This window comes from Mycteria americana, chromosome 16, assembly GCF_035582795.1.
Source record: "Mycteria americana isolate JAX WOST 10 ecotype Jacksonville Zoo and Gardens chromosome 16, USCA_MyAme_1.0, whole genome shotgun sequence".
In the NCBI taxonomy this organism is placed as follows: Eukaryota; Metazoa; Chordata; class Aves; order Ciconiiformes; family Ciconiidae; genus Mycteria; species Mycteria americana.
Genome location: NC_134380.1, coordinates 9,921,546 through 9,942,091, shown reverse-complemented (window position 1 = coordinate 9,942,091; position 20,546 = coordinate 9,921,546). Strand labels below are relative to the sequence as shown.

Sequence of the window (20,546 nt, the reverse complement as noted above, 5' to 3'; positions counted from 1 at the left end):
CTTTCCAGGTATCTTCAGTCATTCCCAAGATGCCTGAAGATGATTTTTTATGTTTTGGAAGAAAAGGCGTGTTCTGCTCCAAAGAGAAGCTTGTTTTTTCCTCCATTACACTTTCACACTGTGGAAGCAATGTTGTGTGCCCTACTAGGTAAGACACATAAGCTAGCTGGATGGGCAGTATAAAGTACTAAACAGGGCCCAAACTATTGCTGGAAAGCCTTTTCAATCAAAGGTAGGAGACTTCTGCAGTACTGGAATGGATCTTATGAAGCATTTCCGTTTAAGCCAAGTTAATCAAAACCAGCCCCAGATCTCTTTTCCTCAAGATCAGCCCATCCCTCGTGGAAACTTGCTTTCTTCTAGCATACAAAAGATGCTCATACTCGATGCATAAAAATGCAAAGTTGCTAGTTTATCAGAGTTCAAATAAATCATCACAAGAAGATTATCTTTCATTCAAACTAGCTTGAGTTGTTTTTATGTGGTAATTGTACACAAGAAGTGAAATACTTGAACTCCACCTCACCTTTTGGACACCATAGCCTGGAGATTATATTACAAAAAATTCTTAAGGCAGTTATTAGAACCAGAGAGTTGACTTCAAAAGGAGGTAAGTTGTCTCCCATTGCTTTCTACTTTATATCTTATAAATTACCGATGAATTTCCTAAAATAATAATACTTTATAGGGCCTGTTTCCAATTTATGTAGGTCCCCACTGTAATCTAGTTAGATTGAGATTGCCTTCATAAAGCAGTGAACAGATTCACTTTTACTTTATTTTAAATTTTTTTTTTAAGTTTTGTTTATTTATTTTTACAAAAAAATGTACAGGAGTGGCTTAGACCACTGATACAACAATACAACCCATTAAGATTTTAACAGCCACCACTTTATTTCATTCTTATTTGGTAATTCTGGGCTACTGAAAGAGTAAGCTATAAAGATTATTATCTACAATGTAGAAGATTAAAATAATTTACTGTTTTCATAAATATTTCTCATTCCTGAACATCTTTAAGACATGAAAAATATAAGATGAGAACAGAATGTCCTACAAAATGGCCTTCCTTATTATTGCAGAAACACTAAGGTAAGTAAGTGGAGCACCTCTGCATGGCACCAATCTGACTCAGTTTGAGGAAGAAGAACAGTCCAACTGCAATATAAAGGTGGAAAAGTACATGGTTGAAATATTTCCAGTTAAAAAACCCTTGAACATCATCTTTATGGACTGAAAACATTAAGTTTTAGAAGTCTTTTCATACAACAGAATTGTAGCAAGGTCTCACAAATTTATTGTCATATAAAACCAGATTCAATCACAAATAATCAGGCTGAAGTCTTGTCAAATACAAAATGAAGTATAAAAATAGAACACAATATACAAGACTAGAGTAGTTAAATATTACTGAAACCAAAGTAACACTGGAATAAGTGTTTTATACAAAATCTTGCCTAATCTCTGAGTCCATCTTGAGCTACAGTAATAATTTCTCTACCTTTTTAGGAGATTGACATGCAGATCTGACAGCTGTAAATAACTAAATGAAACAAATGTATACAAATAAATGTACATTGAGGCACAGTGCTTTGTAAAGACTTTGTTACCCAGTCATTATTGTGAAGAGATGTTTTTAGTCATTCACATTTTAGAAGACTTGTCTCATCCTCTCCCTCCCCCCTCCCACCCCAGGTTATTTAACACGGAACTGCAAATTCAGAAATAAACAAGATTATTTTAATAAAACGGTCTCCTCAGAAAAAAGCAACTTGGCTGTGGAAGTTGTGACAGTTGGTCGTTACAAAAAGACTTCTTGCCATGTGATACACAAATTACAGAGAAAGATAGTATGATGTAGTCCCCATTGATTAGTTTGTGCATTTAATATTATAAATGCACTTACTGGACAAGCACCAAACAAACCCACATTTCAGTTGTGGAGAGCAGTATCATGACAATAGATATATACATCATTTTAAATACTTATAGAAATTTAATATACAAATGGCTCTGAATATACAATAAAATAATGTGGTAAAAAAAAAAAAAAAATCATCAAACTATGGTGAGAATACCACCATTGGGCACAAAGTATTTCTGGTGTTAGCAATTTTAAGAGAAGTCCAAAGACAGACTGTTTATCATTTGTCTGGGTATTTCGAGATGAATCCCTTCAAGATAATGCAAGAACCTATAAAAAGAAAAGTAAAAGTGACTATAAGGGAAACAAAGTTATTTCCAAACACGAGGCAACGCTTTTATTACTTAGAGAGGCAAACATTCACCTTTCTTGTCTAGAATTATTTGACAAAATATTTTATTAAAATTTTTAACTACCTTGTATATTGAAATGTAGCAAGATTTAGGAGAACCAAAACTTACCTTCTTTTAGTCTTCCCTTGCTCTTTAAGCTTCTCAGACCTACAGATACTGCGAAGAGTGGGGAGGTACTCAAGTATGCTGGCTTGCTTATTACCCAGGTTTAAAGGACTTCTAGAAAATACAGTTCTGATGACTGCCAGCCTCTTCTGCGCTTTTTTGTGAATGCTAAAATGGAGAATGAAGATTTATTGTTTCTTGTTCAAGAATGTGCAGTACCTATTTTGTTCCTTTAAGATCAAATCCACTGGTTTAAAACTCTGTTAAACATACGGATGTCCAAAACTGCGTCCCAATGGATTAGATACCTGCAACTTCTGATCGTGTGCTGCTTACAGAGCATCACAAAGCTGCACTCAGACAGAAACAGGAGGGACAATAGTTTGTTTGGCCAATGCTCTTAGCTTAACTACGGAGTCTAGTCTGGGGAGGTCTCAGAATCTAGTTATGTATGTGAGGCTTAGTACATCTGTCAGACAATGTAACTGAAAGCATCTGTGGTCTTCAAAAATAAAAAGTGTCATGCGATTGGTATTTGCCAGAATGTCAATATCAGATCCAATGTATAACTCATATTGGCCAAACTTCGTCACAGGTTAGATGGCTACCTCTACTTTGACATTGCTCCTCTGGGTACTGACTTACAGAAATAAGTCTAAGCTATTTTCCTATTCAGACACTTGAATAAGTTTTATTCACCTATTATGCCGATTTTATGTATGATCACTGGTTTATGTTAAAAACAATCTTTCATATCCACACTCACTAGCAACAATGTATTCTGTAATCTTTTATAATATATTAAAGGTTATTCTTCATCAGCATAAGTTACTACAAAAAAATTGCAATAACTTTGCTCTGAATTTTGTTAGGTCTTCATCAAGCAACACCTACACATTTAATACAGACTCAATACAACCACGCATTGGATGAAAAATTTGCACGTCTAGTACTTGCAGAATCCATTTCAGTCCATCTGTCTGTCTTGAAAAAGCCATTCCTTTAAGTTTTTGTTTTTTTGGGGAGATGGTGGTGGTGTGTGTTTGGTTGTTTCTAAAGTAAATAGACCAGATTAAGGCTACCATTCCTGAACAACATTATAGTCAGGCTATTCAAACAAGAAAAGTCACTTTTTGCAGAGACTGCCAAGCAGTTAATTTAAGCTTATTTAAGCAAAGTGAACAATGTATTCCAGTGTTTTGAGGTGTACTGACAGCATTCATCTTGGTATGAATGTTTATCCATAGTATCTGAAACAGTCCTACACCCGTGAAATGCTTTTCTTGACAAATAACTGCATTATATTTCAGAAATATTAGCAAAGTCTTACCTTGAATCAGCAGCCTGACTGAAGGATACATAATTTCTTGCGTTTGAAATATGCAAAGTAAGTCCCTCCAGTTGATCACGTTCAGGTGTTTTACTGGTACTCAAAGAGGATTCCAGGTTTTGTGAAATATTAACAGAACATTTGTTAAAACTGAGCGCTTCAATAGCTGCCTTTATTTCACTACAGCTCTGGGAACTCCACCAATCAGTATTTTCTATACTGAATTCATCACAAAGACCATTTTTGATTTTGCCATTTGTCCAATTAAATCCTTCGTCTTTAGAAAACTCCAGTGGTTCCTTGGTGTTAGTGTTTACACAGCAATCCAAGAAAGACATGTTGTCTACAAATTCAGTCAGGAAATTCAGACACTGAGAAACAAGAGCAGACCTCTTCTCATTTGCTGAGGTTTTAGTTTTAATTTCTGTTTCTTCTTTATTCATCAACAATTTTGATTCCTCTTTATTCACTTCAGCACATGATGTAGGACTATCCAATGGCAAAGTTATGAATTCAGATGAATAGTTCAGTCCTGTATCAAATAAGTCACTATCATCCAATATATCAAGCCTTTTCTGGTTCTTTGTCTTTTTAGACTTTTTTCCAGGGCAGTAACTGTTAGTAGATCTGTTTTTCAAAGAAACTATGCTAGTCCTTTCAAGTATAGAGTTAGAGGCTTCAGATTGGTTTGAAAGAACTTGCACTGGTAAGGGAAGAATAAGTTCAAGATTACTATACAGAAAATCCACTTTCTTCATCTGGAATTCTGTGAGAAGCTGCATCAATTTATTCCATTTCTCCATGGTTGTGATTTTGTGCTGTAAAATAGTAATTGTGAAAAAATTTATTAATACATTAAAATAATTTTTTAAAAATAAAAATGTTATTACAGAAAATCTCACACTCCTGGCTTTGTGTTTATGAGGCAAGGGACTGTTTTGCTTGCAGGAGACTGCCCCAGTTCAGATTTTGCTTAATAATGTCAGAATCTGCTAATTTCTACAACAAATCTTTTCAAAGAGATTTGTTTCTAAGAAGATTCTATTCATAGTGACAATTACACTCAGTTATCTGGCAATCATTCAAAGTATTATCTAGTCAACTACAAAAATACCTTAAGAAATGTAAACAAATCTTCTGAAGGCAACAGGATATTCTTAAGGCCAAGCAATGTCTCTACACAGCCTGTATCACATTTTGGAAACTCCTGAAGACGTGCATCAACTTGAGAAAAATCAATCTTGGAATCAGTAGTCTTTTCAGAATGAATTACGTGATCTGCTTTATTTGTCTCATCTCCTCCTGCACAAAGATAACATGCTTTACTTGAAAAGAAACAATTGCATCATGAAATTGATTTTTCCCCTCTTTGCCCCAACTCCTTTTATAAAGGATACCGTAACTGTCGCCTCTTGCTGCAATTCTGAATGAATATAGCAACTGAAATTAGTCATCCCCATCCCCATTCATCATCCCCATTTCATTTCTTTAAGTGTTACCAATCTGCCCACTCTCCCTTCTTTGCAAATAACCATTTGAAATAGTCTCTTCTTCCTTTTATGCCTCACTAGTCTCACATGCCGTCTCACTCACCCCCACCTATTGAGGATACTCTTACTGTATCCTTTGGGACCAAGTTCTTACCCTTGCTGCCTGCTTGCTAGCTGTCCAATTTTTCTCCGTTTTTCAGTTCCGCTTCTTCTAGGTGAATTACCTACAACCCAGCTAAATAGATAAAGAACTGCAAACTCTGAGTTGAAGGGAAACTACTACTGGCTCCCTGCTCTGCCCAATTTTGCTACTGTCCTGGTTATGTCTGCAATAGAGTTAATTTTCTTCCTAGTAGCTGGTATAGTGCTGTGTTTTGGATTTAGCATGAGAATAATGTTGATAAGACACTGATGTTTTAGTTGTGGCTAAGTAGGGCTTACACTAAGTCAAAGACTTTTCAGCTTCCCATGCTCTACCAGCTGAGAAGGCTGGAGATGCACAAGAAGCTGGGAGGGGGCACAGCCAGGACAGCTGACCCAAACTGGCCAAAGGGCTATTCCATACCATATGACATCATGCTCAGTATATACACTAGGGGAAAGCTGGCCAGGAGGCGGCTGCTCGGGGACCGGCTGGGCATTGGTTGGCAGGTGGTGAGCAACTGGATCATGCATCACTTGCTTTGTATATTCTTTTATCATCACCATCATTATTACTATTTTATTTTATTTCAATTATTAAATTGCTCTTATCTCAACCCACGACGTTTTTGTTTGTCTGTTTTTTCTCCCACTTTTAGTCTTCTGATTCCCTCCTCCATCCCACTGGCAGGGGAGTGAGCAAGCAGCTACGTGGGGCTCAGTTGTTGGCTAGGACTAAACCACAGCAGCTACTCAGTAGAGGAAAGGGAGATAATCAAGTACCATAATGATGGGTAATAAACAGGTGCAATAAAAATCAAACTTTTAGTTCCTCATGCATATATACAAGGCTTTGAAGCAGCCAAAAAAACCCCCAAAACCCTGCCCAAATGTTTAGGAGTTTTACAGAAAGTTACCATCTAGTCATACATGTCTGAGAATGGTTTGATTTAATGAAATTCATATTGAGATGGAGAAATTTTTTTAAATTAAATTAAATCAACATACCATGATGTGCCAAACATTTGTCTTTCAAGCATCCACCTCCACTTCTAACCCAAAATTGTAAGTAGAGGACACTTTGTCTGATATCACAGTTATTTGTGCTTAACAGAGCAGCTAAGTCTTTTACATCCGTTCGTAGATTCTCAGCCAGACACAGCACTTGAAGATAGCTAGCAGCATTTATCTAAACAAAAGTTAGACAAAGACCACTGAAAACAACTCTTACCAATCAAGGTCAATAGTCACACAGAAACAAATTATTCTATTTATGCTTGCAATGCATTTTTCCTTTTAATACAGATTAGTTTATTAAATCAGATTACAGTTACATTAAAACCTCTATAGAAAAGCAGAATACTGTACCAAATCTAAACAGTCCACATCAGAGAACTAAGTTAAATTTAGAAATTCAACTCATTAAAAACAAACAAAACACACATATTCTGCCTATGTTCCTGAAACCACATACACCTTGCTTCTCATCACCAGTGAACAGGTTTTAGAGAACTATATTCACTTTAAATGTTTTTCTTTCTTTCTTTCAACTCTGCAATTGCCTGGTAGCCCAAAAGATTTTCAATTTCACTTCAAATAAAACTATTTGCTATATAGAATACTAGTGTTTACATTCAAGGAATAACCCATAATATTTCTAGAATAGTTCCTATACTTTTTAATGAATGAACCAATACTGGCATAGTCAGCCTTCAGATCAAAACCATTAGATATATAACCTATGAAACTATTTACTACATCCTAAAAACTAAATTAAGTGATGAAGTGATGTTCTTATTGTAATACTCTCAAATACTAAAGGGTTAAGAAAATAAACCTTCCAGGCTAGTAATAAAAATTCTTCATGTAAAGATAAATACATCCTACACATCCTTGCATAAAACCCGAAAAAAGTCTTCTGATGAAATGGATCTATTACATCAGGTAAATATAAACCTACATCAACATTTAAATTTCAAACTTAAATTAGCTGACAATTACTTGCTTAGGATGCATCTGCATTTCCAAACACAGACTTACCAAGGAGGGGGTTCTAAAGTTGATCTCCTCAAAATAGCCATCAAACGTTAAGCTGAAGGTTGGATCTATATAAAGAGATATCAGTGAACTGTCATGACATTATGCTCAAAAGTAATTATTTCCTTTACCCATTAGAGCAGCCAGTATCTCTATTCAAATACTAAAATACTCGCTTTATAGTCTCTACTCATTTAATTTTACATTTAGGAGCTGTATTCAACCAGCACCATTTAAACCATTGTATTAAAAAGAAGCTCTTCTTTCTGTAAAGCCTAATTACTATAACAAACACTACTCACCATTGGTAGTAAGAATTACAGGTCTCTTTGCAGTTGCCATGAATGTCTTTATTGCACTTAGAAATCCTGCATCTTCATCAAATATTATATCTACCTATAGAAAACAAATGAAGTGCAAAATACCAATAGCTTTAACAATAGCTGCAAGCTGTGAATGCAGTCATACTGTTAACAACTGAGTAAGACTTAACACTAATACAGGTTTCTTGAACATGCACGGGCAATACATGCTTCAGGTAAAGTTCACTTGTTAGCACACAACACTTCCATCAGTCTTCCGTGCTGAAGCTTACAACAGCATAGACTGGTTGAGGTTGGAAGGGACCTCTGGAGGTCAACATGTCCAACCCCCCTGCTCAAGTGGGGTCACCCAGAGCAATGTCCAGGTCACCATGTCCAGGTGGCTTTTGAAATTTGTTCTTTTCTTTTTAACAGAATTGCACCAGTGATCTGTAGGATCAACTCACAGTTGGCAACGTTGCTATACCTCATTTATTTACTTATAATTATATTCTTGGCTGCAATTTTGTATTCTTCGTTTAAGACTCAAAGACATTTTTGGGCAAGAGGTTAAAGAAAAGAAGAATTTAATGTGGGGTTAGATATTTTAATTACTGGGGTGTTAATGGTGACTTTTAAAGCGTCTCAGTGCATTTAAGTAGTGTAAAATTATAAACCAAAACTTTTGGCATAGATTAAATTAGCAGAATCCTGCAACTGTTCCAACAGTGAACAACTGTTGATAGATGATAGTTTCTTTATCTTTTAAAACAACAATCCATGGTTAAAAAATGTACTCATGAGGATGAAATCATTAAACATTGAATTAATTTTTAAGAAGTTGATAATCCTCACACTTGAATCTACATAGAAGTCTCAAGGAGAAAGGGAAAAAAAAGTTAAACTCTTTAAACAGAATGAACGGATGTATTGCTCACATCAATATATTTCACATGAATTTTACCTCTTCAAAAAGAATGAGAGATGTTGCACTTTTTCTGTTGTGTTCTCCTCCTTCTACTTCTTTGTTTATTGACTTAATTTGAGCATCTTTCTTTTCTTCACATGAATTCCGAGTATTTCCTGCAGATGGGCAAAGAATTGAGCAGGAAGTAAAGGAGGACTGAAACCATTTAATAGGCATTCTAGACACTGGATTCAAAACCACCCCATGTATAAACTGCTTAAGAAAATCTACACTGACACAAAAAGTTAGAAATCTGACCTACATCCTTTTCTGATTGTCTCTTGTTTAAAAAAAATTGCAACAAATTTGCTGGGAATTCAACAGTGTTTGGTGAAGGGCTGACTATTTAGACAGTGCAACATGATTGCCTGAAAAGAGGAGGACTAGACTCGATTGCCCCAATTCAGTCCAGCACTTTGCTCATGCATTCCTCCGTACTATCTGTACCAAAATACTGGTTGTCCAACTATATTATTTGCTTTCTAAAAACCTGTCTTTAAGACTTCCTGATCCCATGAAACATTTGGAAATATACCTTCCAGTATTAACAGACTTAAAGATTTCAGTGTGCCTTTCTATGTATTAAAATCCACAGTCTGTAATCAAACATTTACTGGCTTTACAGGACCTCTTAACTCTGTGGCAGTAATTTTGATGTATATATACACCACGTAGCACAATGACCATTCCACACCAACCTGAAATAGGCACTGAGGTAATATAAAGGTGTGTTTTTCTAGAGACAGATTTTAATTTATCTTCTCTTACGTAAATGCTCTGGGGGTAAAAAAACCCAAACAAACAAAAAAACCAAAACCCACCAAACAAACCAAAACCAAACCAAACAACTAAGGAAAGCCTACTGAACTTCAGATAGTCTGTACCCTAGTTAACTCTCCTGTAATACAGAGTAATGACTACTTCCTAAGTAGTTAGGTGTATCTGAGATGCATTAAGTAACTCTTGCCAGCAGTTAGAGTGCAATAAGTGTGCTCTACTCTTTTCGCCACACAGCTCCACATACACAGTAGTACAGTGCAGCATTGCCATCTCCAAAGGTAACTAATTATTAAATAGTGATACCTACCTTTATTTTTTTCTCGAAATGTTACTGCTCCATCATTACCTTTACGTTTAGAAGAAATTTTGAAATAGCTTGCAAGTGTTTTAGGGGGCAAGTTTCGTTTTAACCCAGTTCCTTTTGGTGACAGTGGAGGTTTTCTTGGTGAAATAACTTTCTTTGGAGAATACATTTTTTCTGCAAGATGTTTTATATTAAAGTTAGCTGGAAAAATAATCTGAAACTGACATTTCTCAGGCAAATTTAGAGCAAATCCCAGTTTTGTATCTAGTAGAGGACAGGTTTGCTGTGCTGATTTCTGCTTATTTTACTTTTCTCCTTTATAGGGAATGCTTTCTGTTCAACTTTCTATTCAAGTGCCATAGCACTTACTCCACCACTACAGAAATAACTTAAGATAATCAAGAGTCAGTCATTTTGATAAAGTAATTATTTAATTTGGTATGTAGTTGTGTTAACCAACACAGCATTTCTTATTATTATGGCCAGATAAGCTGAAATTTGCTCTCTTTTTTAAACAACTGATGTCTAAAAATTGTTTTGGGAACTGAGTTCCCAAAACCAAACCAAACCACAACACCCCCCCCCCCCCCCCCCAACCACCAACCAAACAAAAAAGCACAGATATAACCATGAAACGTACTTGGTGACTTGGCACTGCTACAACTGTTAAAAAAGCAAGGCTTATGTGCGTTAATGCCTTTTTTGTCCACTTGATGAGACTGAGTAGCTTCTTTTAGTTGAGACAGTATCTGTCTACCACTACGCTGGCAAGAGGCATTGACTTCAAATATCTGCAATGGTATTTAATTTACATTAAAAAAAAATTTCGACATCTTGTATTACGAATGCTTTCGTATCACTAGTTACAAATAAGAAAAATAGCAATAAGGAAAGGACTCCACAAACCTTAAAACCAAGCTCCTGAGCACAAGCATATACTGCAGCAGTTTTCCCCACTCCTGGTGGGCCAGTTATCAGAACTGTATTGCAAAGGCTAGTCTCTTCCTCAATATCAGATTTATTATCTTTAAAGTCAAGGCTGTCCAAAGAATCTGTAGAATTATTTAAAAGAAAAGAAAGGATTAATGTCATTTTTATGCCAACTTTAACAAAGAGAAGCTATATATATTAATTATTTTTAATTCTATCAGCACCTTCATGCTCTTTGTCATCCTTTTCCCGTTTCTGATTTCTTTTTTCTTCCCAATCAGCTCTTTTTTTCCATTCTTTTAACCAACTATAAAAGGAAGGAACAGAACAAAAAATAAAAATTACCATTGAATAAAGTGAACCAAATTCAGATGGAACAGAACATAAAACCAGGGGACATCAGCCACTTGTTATCCCTCTCAGAAACTTATCAAGTCCTTTCAGATTAAAAAAAAAAAAATTGTTCAGGGTTTGTTTGATCCTTTTGTAAAAAATGATTCCTTCTCCATTCTATTAGTTGGTTGGTATAAAAACAAGTCACTTGGCAAACTACTTAAACTGTGGAAAATGCTTTATAATTCATAGTTTAGTGTTGTTTGTCAGATGGAACTTTAAATTCTGCATAAGAGCCATAACAATAACTTAAACCCATACAGAAAATTTAACTGAAAGCACAATATATTAGATGGACTTGAATGCTAAATTACTGTCAAAAGCAGAGGCAGTGCATCAAGATCAGGATCAGGCATGCTTGTAGGGAAGTATAGACAAGTACTGGTAAGTTGCTCTCTCTCATTCATAGTATGTAAGCTTAAGTAACCTGACAAAAAATATTTTTTTTACTAAAATTGTAAGGGCATTAGTTACTTAAGTATTTCATTCTATCCCACAGCCTAACGTAGCATTTCATATGTGTTTTTGTTTTGTACCACACCACACAAGCTACAAAGGTATTACTGTAAAAAGAAACTATGACCAAAAGATCACTCACACCAACTGACCATTTGTTTCTGCAACTTTTTGGAAGTAAACCAAAACAAAGGCCACAAACATACACCCTGTAAGTGTTATTCAAGCATAGTGTAAAATAATTGACTTCACTTCTTTGAGCATAATCAAGTAATAGGAAGTTTTGAGTTATTTTAAGAATGGATCCATGCTCCCACTTCTGACCTGTGTAGCCTTTCAATTTCTTTCTTGTTCCCTACAAGTTCACTTGAATCTTGAGGCTGATATTTTTCTGTCCAGAGCATGTCTTCCCTTTCAACACCTACAGAAAAAATATTATCCATTTTTAAATAGTTCTTCATGCAAAAGAGTTGGTCAAGTCTAGTAGAATATTAAGACTCAATACGATTTTTGCATCACAGTGGAAAGCTGACATACATCATATATACATTCTCTCAATGCAAACAAAATTAAAATCAGTCAGGAAATGCAGTTACCTGAAAGTGAATTTGGCTCTGATAAATATTCAGTGTCTTCTGTCATAACATCTGGTTTCTGGGTCTTGTTTTTTCCCAAATGCGTGGCTTGTCCCATCTCTGCTTGTTTTTCTCCAGGTACGGTAGAAGTAAGGTTCCTGGAAACTCTGGATTTTATTTCAGTCTCTGTACCTTCAATTTGTTTTCTTCTTTTTGATTTGTGGTCTTCCGTTTCTTTCCTTTTCCTCTTAGTTTCCTTCCAATTGTCAGAATGTTTCTGATTTATCTCAGAATTTGCAGTGCCATCTCTGCTTTCTAAGGAAAAAAAAAATTACATCCTTTTAAAATTTCATGCTACATCCATTACAACCATATGTTTGGTTAAGCCGTATTTGAAGAATTTGGTCAAAATTACCTAAAATGTGAGGACCAATTTATTTCCCAAAACAGTATTCCTTCACTGACATACTTCTGGAAATTCCAAATTGCCTTTTTATGCCAGAGAGAGTGAGAGTGTGAGTTTATTTTTCCCTATGCAGATTACTAACCTTGTACACTGTTTTCAAAAACCAACCGTTCCGTTTGCTTTTTCAGAAACTTGTAGAAGTATTTTCTCACAGGAAATTGAGAATTAGAAGACGTGATCTCATCTAGTAAATCTTTCCTGAATGTATCAGAAAAAACTGGTCGGTGGCCAGAAAGCTGTAATACACCAAAAAAAAAAATTATTACTCAAAACCACTACACAGAATAACTATGACAGTTTTGCGTAATTTAAATTGGTTACTGTCTTGTTAAACCCAGAGATTAACAGAAAGCCTTGAGAATTGTCTAATGTTACAATGCAGAATGGGTAAATCACACACAAGGGGGGGGGAATCCAGGACTGAAACAGATTCAAACTACAGGATTTTTTAAAACAACTGAAGTCCTAACAAGTAACAAAACAATTTCAATTTTCTTTTCATTTTTCTTGTAACACAAGCTCCCATTTTAAAGTACTAACCACAGGTGCAGAACAGTTTCCAGTTAGTTTTGAATTCACAGTGGAAAATTCACCAAGTGACAGAGTGATTTTTGTGACATTAGTGACTTCAGTATTCAGTTTCCTTAGCTTAGTTAATAGAGGACATGATGGTGATTTCAATTTCCACATTGGATAACCTACAGAAAAACCCCCACCAAAAACAAAACAACAAGAAGAAATTTTTTTTAACAAAGCAGAGATACAGTCACAGACCAAAACATCCTACAGTAAGTAAGAGTAAATGCTTTTAACGACAGCTTTATCATGTCAAAGCCAAGCTTATTTAACTTACACTGCATCAACTTTTTATCTTTATTAATTCCACCTCCCACAAGCAGAACAAATTTGCACATTTTTGCATACAACATTTCTCCAGTAAGTTGCTCCTGGGCTCTGCTTGCTCTAAATAACAACCTGTGCCCTCACTGGGTCTCTGTAGGACAGATGCTCACCAAGGGTTTTGTTTGTTTATTGGTTGGTTTGCAAATATAAACTCTGTTAAATGCTATTCTACCTTCTGCTTTTCTGTCATGCCCTTTCCTAAGAACACTGTAGCATACTCCCTCACTTAGTGGAAAGAAACAGGCTGTTCTTTTCCCTTTTGAGAAATATTTTGCCTTTGTCAGAAGGAAATGGTTTCTGCCCCCATCAGTCCAACATGATCTTTATTCTCCAAAGTGGAACTTGAAAGACTAACTTTTTTGACTAAATATTAAGAATTTTGCAGCCTCACCCATAAATGTATACATGACTTTAGCATCAATTTAATTTGTAAATTGTGTATTCAAAAACATCTCACTGGAAGCTTGTAAGTTTTGTTTTCTTACTGCGACACAAAACAAGAGGAAACTACCAGTTATTCCAGTCATAATAGTAAGTTCTGCTGTTCAAGTTTTTTCTTTTCTGCACAGGTTTACTAGAAATTATTATATACATTTACACAATGGCTGAACAAAAGCTTACAGTCATCCTTCTGCTGTACATGGACAACAGTCTTAAAACATGAGCTTGCAAGAGAGTACGCTTCCATTGCTGCTGCTTTCTTTGCAATCTGTCTTTTCAGTGACTCTGGCAATCCACTCATCAAGAATTCACGTTTTGCTCTGAACTGATCATCATCTTGAGAATTTTCAGATGCATCTTGGCTTTAATGAAAATAGAAATGAAAAAACAAAAAACCAAAAAAAACCCCAAAACAAAACATTAGAACTACCAGCTATGTAAGGCTTACAAGAGAACTTAATCACGTTCACTTCTACATACAAGTTAGAAATAGTCTGGGAGAACTGCTAAATTAATTTAAATGTAGTAAGCTTACATTTAATTTTAAATTTTGTGTTAGAGATTTTAACTAAAAAAAAAAAAAAATCCTCTTTGGTTTTGTATTTTTATATGCAATTTAGGATTTCTTTTTGATCAGTCATCAACTACATTTTCAACCATCTAAAATGGCTCAACAAAGGTTCAGGAACTCTCCAAAAAATCCTCCAAATTTTGCAAGCAGATTAACATATTGATCAGTATAAAAAACATGAACATTTTTATCACATTTCAATAAGTGTATTTAAATTTGTAAAATGAGAGAATGTTAAAGTAACCTTGAAATGTATTTTGATTCTTAAGCAACTGCAATCTTGAAAACTGACCTGCTTTCATCAAAGATCACAATTGGTTCACCTGCAGAGTTTTGACCATTTCTGCCTAGGAAGGAAGGTGGATATCCCAGTTTTCCTTTAAAAAGAAAAAAAAAACCAACATTATTAGATTAGCACTGATATAAGATTCTAACCTTGCTTCTCTGTTCACTATCTGTATGTTCCATTTAATAGCATCAGGGAATCTCCTTTTCTTAAGGGAAAGCTGAGTATTTTAACAAAATTCATTATAGTTTTATTTCTAGTTATTTCATCACTATAGACATTATTTTCTGTAACATTACAAAAAGAAACAAACCCCTTAAATTAGAAGACAACAAAACATGGTATACTATTGGCAGTTTTTCAAACAAACATAGTTTTCCCTGAATGAAGAAAAATCAAAGCAGCACATGTAAATAACCTCTGCACTATTAACTCATATCACAAAAATAAAAGGTATATATTGGAATATTATGCAAAAAAAAATCAGAAGAAAAGATGAATGTACTGCAAAGGCAGCTTTATAAAAGAAAGTTATAATAGTCAACAACTGTAATAAAAATTAAATACATTCAGTAAAACCCAATTACCATTTGAGTTCTTCGCAACCTTCAAGTTTCTAGACTTTTTCCCCAAAACATCGTTTAAGCTCCGAAGATTCTTTTGCTTCACATGCTGCACTGTACTAGTGGCATTACTCAGGCTTGAATCTAAAATTATTACTGATTCCTAGAGGGAAAGCAAATAAAATAAGAAAGGAAACATAACTTTTCCTCCTTTATTAACAATACAGTTTAGTACCAAGAGTACTAAACAATACAGTACCAAGAGTAACAATACACTCAGTACCAAGAAAACTGAAGAAACTGCTAGAGAGCTTAGAAGTTAGCAGATACAATTTGAAGATTACACAATACTTTTATTACTGTTGTCTACACAGAAATAGTTATAGAGTAAGATCTCCAATATATAAACGAAGGCCAGAATTACTCTCATCTAAATTTAAATGTCTAAAACATATACATTTGAAACAGACACCTTGCTGTCCATTAGGAAAGAGAAACAGTCACTTCTAAAGTGTGACCAACTGCTGCATTTTATAGATCTCATTAGCTCATCTCAAGATGAGCTTTCCAGTCTATGCCTGGCAGTTACTTTACTATTTGACATTTACCATACCATTGCATAGATATCTACCTTATTTGATTCTTTAAAAGAAATGTTTGCCAGATAAGAAACATTTTTCTTGCTTAAATGATTCACAAAAACATCAAAATATTTTTTTTCCCCTAGAAAGTATACAGGCTTACTTCATTTTCTTGTAATTTCTTCTTTTCAGCAAGAGCTCGCTGTCGAGATGAGCGCCTCACAGGATTTGGTAAGTCTTCATTAACCTTTGATCTATTATGCCGTATAGCCTTTGCTTTTTCAATCAGCTGTTTTGCTTTGGATATATTTTTAGAAGTAGAGCTTATCTGTTAAAAAAGTACAAAAGAACCAAAATACCTAGCAATTAATAGCAATATAGTGGGTATTTCACATATTTTTTCACATTCATAAAAGCATATGATTTTTATAAAATATTATTGGTATCAAAAAGAAAATGAAAGAATGGAAAGGAGGAGCAAACCAAGATGATATAAATACTTTTCAAAAGGGAATGAGAGCCCTACAAGGGGATCCTCCAATTTGTCCACAGAACAAATGAAACATGGGGAGTGACATTCTTAAGCATAAGCTGTTCTGCTGTACCTAAACACTATGTCCCATCCTGACAACCTGCAGAACATGAATATACTATGTTATTGGATTTTTCTGTTATGAAAAGTAGATTTAGACTAACAAAACATATTTTAAAATATCTAAGGTACAATAACTGTGCAAGAAACTGTGCAAATTCTATCATAAATCACACTCATATTCTCTTTCCACAGTGCATCTGAGAACTGTCATACTTTATTACATTAGACTATCACATAATACTGAATATTAACACAATCATATGCATATAGTAAATGAGAAAATACTGAAACACAAACTGTTACATAAATTACCTTTATATTTTTGGAGTTAAACTCTTCATTTTTCATTGCTTCAGCTTTATTTGATTTTGTAGTCGCACTGATACGTGTAAACCTCATTCTAATTAGGGAAAAAAGTATTACAAAATTATTACTTTTTAATAAAGGGAAATGTTACTCTCATTTTCAAACGCCTTGAAAAATACAGTGCTGCAAACAGAAGCAACCCCCCACCTGGTGGTGGTTTTTTGTTGTGTTTTTTTTTGTTTGTTTGTTTGTTTTTTTTAATGTCTTTAGTGCAAGCACATTTATAGTGTCACCTTTGGTTCTTCTGTATTATTATCCAACACGATCAGTATTCATGCAGCTTTGGTATGCATTTCAATCAATTTATAATTATGTCTTAGTCTTAAAATACTTGCAGGAAAACAAAGTGCAAAAAGGTAGAATATACGCTAAAATGTTTACCTTATTGGGCTGTTCCCATCGAAGGGCACTGTAATCACCTCAGCTTTATACATATTACTTTTCTTCAAGGATTGCTTGCTTGCTTTTGGTGTAGAAGTTTGAAAAGGACAGCCACTTAATTCATCTTCAGAAAAGGTATTTCTAATCCTATTTTTTTTAGGTGTAACATTTTTTGATGTTTTGATTTTCTTCTGCCTTAAACTCCTCCTTAACTCATTCACTTTTGGACTTGATGAAATTCTTACATCCAAGGTGTTTACCTTCGTGAGAACATTAGCTCCTGAATCCTCATCTTCATTATAATTGCTAGTATTCGAGACATTAATTTCCTTAATTTCTGAAGCCTTTGTTCTTCTGTTCCCTTTTTTCTGAAACTTTTTAGGTCTTTTGGTTTTAGTCCTATTGTTTTCAGGACTAGAATGTGTATATTTGTCCACATAATCTTCCGGTACTCCACTTTCTAATGCTTTATTTGAAGCAATGTCATCTTCAGGTCCTTCTTTTTCTTTTAAAGACTTTCCAATGGCTTGCTTTTGTTTTCCAGGTGCCTTTTTAACTCCACTTTTTATTACATCTGATGTTGGTTGTCTAAACGCCTTCATAAACTGATGCCTTTCTTCCAGAGTACACTTTGGCTTCAAAGAATCTGACCCTGCAGTCTCTAGTACAGCTAACTCCAATTCTTCTTCCTCAATAACTACATTAGATTTTCTTTTCTGAGCAACCTGTTCGGTTTGTTCACTGTCCAAGAGGGGTGGGCTACTTTCTTTTTCCCCTACACATCCTTTCTGCTTCAAAAAAATGGCAGCTATTTTCCTAGAGCCTTTTTGCTCCTTGTGTAAAGGAGCTAATTTGGGGGGAATGGAATGAACTTGTGCGAGGACAGTTACTGTTCTAAGTGGTAGCTGTTGAGATTCTTCACACTTTTCTGGGTCGCTAATACTATCACTTTTGTCCATTTGATTTGCTGTAGCAGAATTGTCCATTGTTGGCTTTGTGTCTTCTTCAACATGGTCTACATTATTTTCTCCCTGACTCTTCAAGAAGTCCTCAAATGACACCGTTATTATACTATTATTTACCTGTGATGTCTTATCATCTGTATGAACTTCAAAACTGGAGTCACTAATAGTAGCATCACACTCTGCTATTGTAGGAGATACCATCTTCTTATCTTCAGTTTCCTTTTTACACTTTTCATTCAGCTGGTTTTCAGATGAAAAACTTTCAGACAAATCCATATTTACTTTGTGCTTCCTTTTCCTTGATTTTCTTGTCCTATTTTTTGTTCCAATTATTTCAGAACCAACTTTCTTTGCATTTTTTCCGTAGATGACAGCATTTGAGAAGTTGTCTCTTTGCCCATTATCTTCCGCTAATTCTCTTGCACATTTTTGGTCAACTAAAGTATTAGTAGCAATAAAATCATTACTGTCTTGTTTCAGTCCTGTTGTTTCTCTGCTGTCATCACTACTAATTTCTATTTCATGTTTGTTCTCGGATTCTTTCATCTCTCTTAGCTTATTATTTAAATTAACTCTCTTCCCTTTCCTCTTCCGCTTTAAAGGTGGTTTAAAAGGTGACTTACAGTCTTTGCCATCAGCATCCAACGGTGTTTTATTTTCTCCAGCTACAACTGGTAACATAGCTTTCTCAGTTACAGATGTCTTTTTAAAATAATCCAATATATTGTTAGGTTTTGGTGGTGACAACACTTTATCTGCTGGTTTTGCTAATGGTGAAAAATATCTTGTGATTGTTTTTACAGAAGTATCTTCCTCTCGCCGTTTCTTGCATGGCTAGAAAAAGAGTTCAACATTAGTTTTTAAAAACTTAAGATGACTTGGTAAGGTAATGTAAAGCAGTACAGTACCTACAGTATATATTAGTGACACTAGTACTTTTTCAGAGGATAAAAAACTCATGTCAATGCACTAAGACTGTGTGCACATCAACTTTATCTGCATGTTTTCAAAAGCCATTTAAGCTTGAAATAAAGATTCTGCCATTTCAATAAAATAAAAATCCCACGTAGATTTGAGACCACCAAAACTGAAAGTGACCACAAGGTCTTCAGAACAGCTCTGCAGAGATTTCATAATACTAGAGTTCAGAAAGCCTACTTCAGTTCAGATGCTCTATTAGTTACCTTGTGACATTTGCCAGAGCATTTGTAGAGCACTTAACAGAGAATTCCAACATCCCTTAAAGATGTATGATCCTACCATCAACAGCTAACATATCTTAAGAAGAAACTGTACCTTTTAAAATACAGAAAACGAACACAAGAGAATTCGTATCTCGTATCATAATTGAAACCATAAGAGAGAATTTATTTGTACAACTCCAAGAAAGATGGCTCACAAAGACTTTTATAACTCTCCTAGTTTATTAAAAACTGAGCTCTTCGGAAATCACATCACCCGAAACTGAAAACACTTCTTCCCAAAGCTACCGGGGACTCCGCTGAGGTGCCCCAAGAAGGCGTTTCATGACAGCTTGGCCCGCGGGCTGCGCAGCGCTCCCGAGCGCCGACCGGCAGGCTGCGAGCGCGGGCGCGGCGCGGGGCACCGGGCTGGGCAGCCGCCGCGCAGCGCCCAGGCGGCGCCTCACGCCTCCTCGTTGCACCAGGCGCGCCGTGTCAAGCGCGGGCGACAAAGGGACGCCCTCCGCGTCCCCCGCCCAGGCCGCCCCGCTGCACCCCCAGGACCGCCGCCAGCCGCCAGCCCCCTCTCCGCACTCACAGCGCGGCCCCCGCGGCCCGCCTCCGCGGCCCCACCTGAGCGTCGCCGTCTTTCCCGGGGAGGGAGGCGGCCGCCGCGGCCACGGCGACCCTGCCCACCATGCCCCGGGCGCTGGCGGGGAGCGGAACCCTCAGCCGCGGGGGGAGGCGCGCGCTAGCGCCATGGAGCGGCCCCGCCGCGGCCCGCCCGCCCGATGGCCGCCGCCGCCGCCTGACAGGAGCGAGAGGCAGGCGGGCAGAAAAGCGCGCGCGGGACAAGATTCGGACCTCCGCGCGGAAGGGGGCGGCGCCACGGCGCCCCACGTGACCCAGCCGCGCTGCCAACGGCCGGCCACTTTCCGTCCTCACGTGACGCGGGCCCGGAGCCGCTCACCCCGCCCCTTCCCCGCAGGCGCGGTCACGTGCCGGCAGGGCCACGCCCGCCCCACTCCTCGCCGCTGTCAGTCGGGGTTTCGCGCCGCGATGCGGAGAGGGGCGGCGCGCGTGACGTTGTGTGGGTGGGGCACCGGGCGCGAGAGGGGCCAAACTTCGCGGGACTGGCGGCGCCGCGGGGCTCTCTGGCG

The 20,546-nt window shown here is 36.7% G+C and overlaps 1 protein-coding gene across 2 annotated transcripts; it reads right to left on the bottom strand.

Annotated features, from left to right (window-relative positions):
• Positions 1–804: 804 nt before the first annotated feature.
• On the bottom strand, positions 805–20,487 carry ATAD5 (ATPase family AAA domain containing 5). Of its 2 annotated transcripts, none has more exons than XM_075518686.1 (23): positions 20,020–20,487; positions 17,241–19,039; positions 16,806–16,893; positions 16,062–16,226; positions 15,342–15,480; positions 14,761–14,845; positions 14,078–14,259; positions 13,094–13,251; positions 12,636–12,789; positions 12,109–12,402; positions 11,837–11,933; positions 10,888–10,970; positions 10,640–10,785; positions 10,374–10,524; positions 9,737–9,907; positions 8,647–8,765; positions 7,683–7,776; positions 7,384–7,448; positions 6,352–6,532; positions 4,827–5,014; positions 3,713–4,530; positions 2,386–2,550; positions 805–1,158 (listed from the first exon to the last, which is right to left on the bottom strand). In XM_075518686.1, the coding sequence occupies exons 1-23, from the start codon at positions 20,083–20,085 to the stop codon at positions 1,074–1,076; spliced, it is 5,493 nt and encodes a 1,830-aa protein (XP_075374801.1). In that variant the 5' UTR covers positions 20,086–20,487; the 3' UTR covers positions 805–1,073. The 2 variants fall into 2 exon arrangements, with proteins under 2 accessions (XP_075374801.1, XP_075374802.1); XM_075518687.1 differs by having other exon boundaries at positions 805–2,194; positions 20,020–20,485.
• Positions 20,488–20,546: the final 59 nt, after the last annotated feature.